Source organism: Gymnoscopelus microlampas, assembly GCF_963454915.1.
Source record: "Gymnoscopelus microlampas genome assembly, chromosome: 14".
Classification (NCBI taxonomy): domain Eukaryota; kingdom Metazoa; phylum Chordata; class Actinopteri; order Myctophiformes; family Myctophidae; genus Gymnoscopelus; species Gymnoscopelus microlampas.
The window spans coordinates 10,121,883-10,127,882 of record NC_139951.1 but is presented as its reverse complement, the minus strand read 5'-3'; the positions used below and the strand labels follow the sequence as shown (position 1 = coordinate 10,127,882).

The 6,000-nt window shown below is 38.2% G+C and overlaps 1 protein-coding gene across 1 annotated transcript in view; it reads left to right on the top strand.

Moving 5' to 3' along the window:
• Positions 1-237: 237 nt before the first annotated feature.
• The window catches only part of LOC311059893 (uncharacterized protein), a 113,130-nt gene continuing 107,367 nt past the window's right edge, over positions 238-6,000 (top strand). Inside the window, exons 1-4 of the mRNA XM_084078003.1 lie at positions 238-342; positions 2,370-2,639; positions 5,433-5,456; positions 5,631-5,714. Coding sequence (XP_083934129.1) covers positions 255-342; positions 2,370-2,639; positions 5,433-5,456; positions 5,631-5,714 — 466 coding nt within the window. The 5' untranslated portion in view covers positions 238-254. The remainder of the gene's footprint in view (positions 343-2,369; positions 2,640-5,432; positions 5,457-5,630; positions 5,715-6,000) is intronic.

Here is a 6,000-nt window from a genome sequence, read left to right as displayed (position 1 = left end):
GTGTTTTAAAGTGAAATACCCTTTAACTGACAGAATGTTTTTTTCTCTACACAGATGTCACATACATCCCATTGGAAGGATGCCTTCAACTGCCTCTAGATATCAACCTCAACACTCTTAAAGTGAAAAAGACACCCTCAGGCGAACAATATGTGGTGGCAGAGTGGGATCGGAGCTCGCCTAGAAAAGAGAAAGTCTATGGGACATATGAAGGCCGCACAGAATTGGATGAAGAAGTCATCGTCATCAAAAATATGACCACCGAAGACAATGGAGTTTATTTCATGGTGTTTGGTCAGAATCTGGATGTACAACCCAAGTTGCACAGAGTTGAGGTCATCAGTAAGTATGAATTATGTCCTGTTAAAGGCCGTTTTCATTTCTTTGTTTGTTCATTTTCTGATGTCATTAGAAGAGTTTTTTCTTTTACTTTTTCTTTTTTACATCTGTTAAAGGAGCATTTCACAAATTTTCAACCTTATTTTAATATCATTGGTCCTCACTAATGCTCATTATAAGATGACACCATTTCTCTGTCTACTCACTGTCTGGAAGGTGTGGATAGCTCAGAAACCTGCCTACTGATGATTTCATAGGTGGTAATAAAAAAAAGTGAATGTTTGTAAACAAACGGGTATTTCCAGGTAGAATATCTATGGATGTTTTCACAATATAAAATGTAATGTCCGGAACATTAGCTGCAGAATGTCTAGTTTATAATAAAATTATATATTTCTAATCAGTCAGTGACAATATCATAAGTGTCCTGTCCTGTTCTTCTATAAATAATAATGAATAATACTGCTCCACTGCGACACTGCCATTGTTACACCCGGATATATTTTTGTTGTTGTGGAAGCCTGAGCTACAGAATAAAACAAAAAAAGACATCACCTTACCCCTTATGTCTAAACCTTTTAGGCATTTTTGACAGTTTTGATTTTGAAAAAAACATTTTCAAATAGTGAAAATAGCCGATATACATCTACATGTTGTGAGCTTGTAGATTGGCTATTTTTAAATGTTCTTCAAAATAGTAAAAAAAAAAAGAATTGGCATAAGGGGTAAGGCGGCGTGCAAGATAGGGCCCACAGTCTCCATACATACAGCATCTCGCCCCAAGGTTAGGCAAGAACGTGAGCAAAATAAATTCAATGACAGTGTCATATACCATCACAGTAAATTCTGATATAGCTACAGTGTCAACAGTATAAGCTTGGAATCCTCACCGATGATGATATTGGTAGCCTTTTTTCGGAACTGTCCATAGTCCTCCAATGAGACGCAGAGTTTTGCTAATTTTGGTGCATGATTGACACTTGCACGCAACCAAGTAAAAAATGAATTGGCATGTAATCACAGCATCTAGGCCAGTGTTTATCTATAATGGGGTACGTATAACCCTAGGGGGATGCAGAAGCACTATTGGGGGTATGTGAGGGAAAGTGCAAACTAAAAGGTATTTTACTGTATACTGTTAAAGATAAAACATTGACAAATGTCATGTGAACGTCTGCTGATCTTGCAAGTAAACTTGATTAGCATTATTGAATATAAAGTACTGTAAGTCATTTGCCATTATATTGTTTTAATTATTGACATAAAAACTGGACCTTTGTCAATAGTTTCTAAGCAAAATATAGCAGTCAGGTAAAGGACTTAAATCAGGGAATGAACGGTACTGAAGCCAGAAAAGTTTGAGAAACACTGATCTAGGCAATTAGCCCGACTTACAACCTTACAGTGTAATGATGGCGTTTGAGACATGGTAAAGACATAAGACATGATCGTAAAAGATGCCAGTGCAGCGTTTCACCCCAAAAATTGTCCCAGAGTTGATCATCAAAGTAAAGAGTGGCTGAAATATAACACTAAGTCATCTGAGAGCATATTGGTGAAACTGCAGCCCTGCACAAGTTAACACCCCAACAAACACACTCTCATTCCCTAAGCACAACATCAATTATATAGTGCATTACTAAAGCTTAAACTTATAGTACCGTACGATTGTGTCGCTTGCCAAAAAGAGTAGCTAAAAATGTGCCACATCGCAAGTCAAGGGGCACCGTCATGATGGCGTATAAATTAAGATAACAGTCTGCTCATTCAATGGACTAATTGCTTGGAACGGTTTAGTACAGTATGGACAGTAATGGATAATACTGTTTGTTCTCTTATTTCCTTTGGCCTGCCCTATGCAGGCACTGTTGATACCCTGCTGTATCTACAGTGCAACCGTACCTTAACTGCTGTACTTTGGCATCCGAATTTCAACTGCAGGAACAATACATGTCCTATTATATGTTATCCTTCTGGTAAGGGATGATTTCATTGAGTTTCCTATTTGTCTTCACTCTTTCTCCTAACAGAGAATGTCACAAAGCCATCAGTGCTTTACAGACCACCTTGTGCACCTCAGTCTACCACCTGCTCACTGGTCTGTGAAGGAAACATCACAGATTCAGGTCCAGTCACCTATCGCTGGAAGAAAGATGAAGGGGAATGGATGGAGTCTGGACAGAACTGGACTATCACCAACGATGAGGAATGGAAGAGGGTTGAAAAAGTCTTCTGTGAAATGAAGAACCTCTTCAGTGTGGAGCAGAGTGATCCCTGTGACAACCCGTTTTATATAAAAGGTATGTTTGTGTTTCTTATTATTCTGTTATGCCATCTCAATAAATACACTTTACTGTGTTATTGGAAGAGATTGTGTCATGCTGTGAAGATGATTTCTTATTCCTCCATCCGCTCTATGTTTTTGATGCCTGATGATGTGGCTCTGAGGTTAAGCTAGTGTTTCCTAAACAGAGGAACGGGACCCATTTTTTGGGCACGGACCCATTTTTATGGCTCGCAAGTAAATTATACCCCCCTTTGTTTTTGTGTCCTACATTAAAAATGTCTATTATTTCTAAAGATGTTTAATTTTTTCCAACGACAAAAGAAAAAAAATAAAACATTTTTTTTAATTAATTTCATGAATAAAGTTTTTTTGAAAGAATTTCCTTTAAAAAAAAAATTAATTAAGTAGTGAAAATGGCAGATCTACAAACATCACATCGCATCGCAAGCGTTGTGAGCTTGTAGATCAGCACAGGTGCATAAGAGCAGCAGGCCGCCTAACTCATTGTAATTTGGCTATGGGCGTAATCCTAGCGGTTACCTGAGGAAGATCACATTGAGGAGAGAACTCTGAAAATGTTCTAGGCAATCCAATTGCGGAAAATAACTGTTACCATTAATCACGCACCAATGTTCCAGCTATGGAGACTTTATTATGGTTTATTAGATAAACGTATATGGCTAAATTGCCTACATGCCAAAAAGCCAACATGAGAACCAGTTGTCATCAGGTCATACTGTAATACTAATGGCAAACAGGTGAGGCCTGGCTTAGCCAGTGGATAGGCAAACTGGCAAAGGAGACATCATGAAAGATGGTGAAATTCATAAAAAATAGGAGTTCCTGTATTATATTATGACCTATGTGGAGGCCTGTGATGTTCAATACCTTAGATTTCACAAGAACATATTTTTTTGCTGTGGTCCTCTGCACTGTCTTGATAAAGTCCTGTTGCTCTGAAAGACTGATATAATCCAGGTCTAAGTACATCCTATATAAAATACATCACAAGGGTAAGTAAGGCAGTAGGCTACACAATAATAGTGGTGTGACTGATCAAATCCATCTGTGGGCTGTAAGAAAAAAAGGAGCTGACAAAGTATAGAGACCTGGGGGAACACCAGGTGTAAGTGGTTAATAGAGTTAAAATATTTATGGAAGGCCAACAGCCAATCTGTCTAATAGATTGTCAATGTAACAGCCATACCACAATAATATGCAATTAATTAAGACAGGTTTTCCCTTTTCCCTTAAAACCAAGTTTATGGTAGACAAGCATAGTTAGGTGAAAAGTAAAAACCAAGAGGGACACCAATCTGTTGTCTATAAATGTTGTCCATAATACTTTATTGTGAATAATATGAAAATAGTCAACTGCAACAAATTTCAGTTGAAGCCATATAGACTCCTCTTTGTCAGATAGGAAGTGTTGTGGAGAACATTTCTTGTGGAGAGTGGTTATATCACGATGAGATGACATTTTTGTTTTTCTTGGGACAGTGGTAGTCTCAGTAAAAAAAAAACTTTAAGGAGAGGGCCCTATATGTTCTGAGCAAAGCAAGAGGAAGGTCAGGTTTGTTCTACCAGAAAGTTTCCACCCTGGTCAGCTTTTCATTCACATGGCAAACCCTTATTTCACAATTGTCAAAGTGGATAACTCTTAAAAAGACATGAGAGGTCTTATTACATTGTCGCAGGGACAAATCCCAAGTCCATGGGCCCCTGGGCCTGAGAAAGCCTTGTCCATTTAGTGATTCAGACCTGCTGTTGGTGATAACTCATTGGTGATAACTCACTGATTCATAAGCACCTCTGTTGATGCAGCTTGAAGAGATGATACTTTGGGGTGCCTAGTGGTGCAGTGCAGCCAATTAGCACACAGACCAGTGACCACATGCTTCTTGTCGTCTCAAGGACTTGAGTTTAAGTCTGGCTCATGTCTGCACTAACTGTATGTATGTGCATGTCTGCTTCGGGGGATCATTTTGCAAAAGGCTTGAGTGGACTTGCTTGGCTCAGTAGGCCAATACTAGTACCTGTACCTATCCTGTTATTTACAGTGTGGCTCTGAAAGAGGCTAAGTCGTCATTAAGGTGGTCTGTCTAAATTGTGTCTGCTGTCTGGAGCTAATCTGGCAAACTGCTGGACCGATCACCTTCAACAATCCGACAATGCTTTGTTCAAATAATTATGTTCTATATACTTTAATTTGGCCTTTCATAGCCAAGCTGTCTATAAGAAAGTGGATGGATGGATGATGAAAAGTAGTCTTGGGATAAAGTTGGATTATTGTTTGGGATTAGGGCCCACTGCAGTGATGTTCGATAAGAACATAACTAAAGTTGTCTTGTCCATGTGATTCAGAGATGCTTAATATTAATATAAGCTTAGTATTTATATTTATGAACTGTTTTATTTCTGTGTTTTTGGAGCACCTCCCCAACATAAGTTTTTAACAGTGTGTTGTTGTTACAATAAATCTCTTGAATCTTGAGATGATTTCAGGAACAACAGCAATCGTTCTAAATATAGATCAGTGGGAAAAGTATTACCATGGATAGAACAAGGAAAATATTGGAATAATACAAAGATCTGAACCATGCATTCAAATGTTGTCCATTTGGTGTATTTTGATGAGTTTCATATCAAAGGAAATACATGTTAAATCAGTCCTGTTACACTCACATGACAAGACCAATAGAAATATGTGACTTACAGTAAATGAGCCTGAAGCTGTCGTTGATTTCCTAACTTGACTGTAACAATGTGAAACAAAACTGATTTACTTTTGTTCTCTACTCCGCAGCCACACCAACGAACACAGATGAAGGTACTAATGGTCCCAAAACTCTCAATGGTTTCTATCTCATGATGATTTATCTATAGCCAAATGTTTTATTTATTTTATAAAATATGCATCACATAGGCAGAGAATTCAAGACATGCTATACTGTATATTAAACTGGACCCAGAAACAACAAATGCTTTTTCTTTTTCTTTTAAGGAAATACACCCGTTGTTAGTATTGTTGGAGGAATTATTGGGGTTCTTATCCTTGTCTGTTTGGTGCTGGGTGTGAAATATCGTGGTAAGTTTCTCTACTGATTTGAAATGACACATACTGCTCATCAGCTACATGCAATTTCACAAGCAAATATTGAATGCTTTAATATCTAGTTTGTTCTGTAATGCGCGTTTAATGTGCTGTGTGTGCGTGTGTGCATGCGTGCGTGCGTGCGTCCAAATAAGCCAACAGCTGTAACCTCGTCACTGTTATGTTATCATTGTGTTTGAACTTCATAACAGATCATATACATGAAACCTGTAGGTTGTCTCCATGTGGCTCTGTTGATCCTCAATCTGGTGAGTTTGAG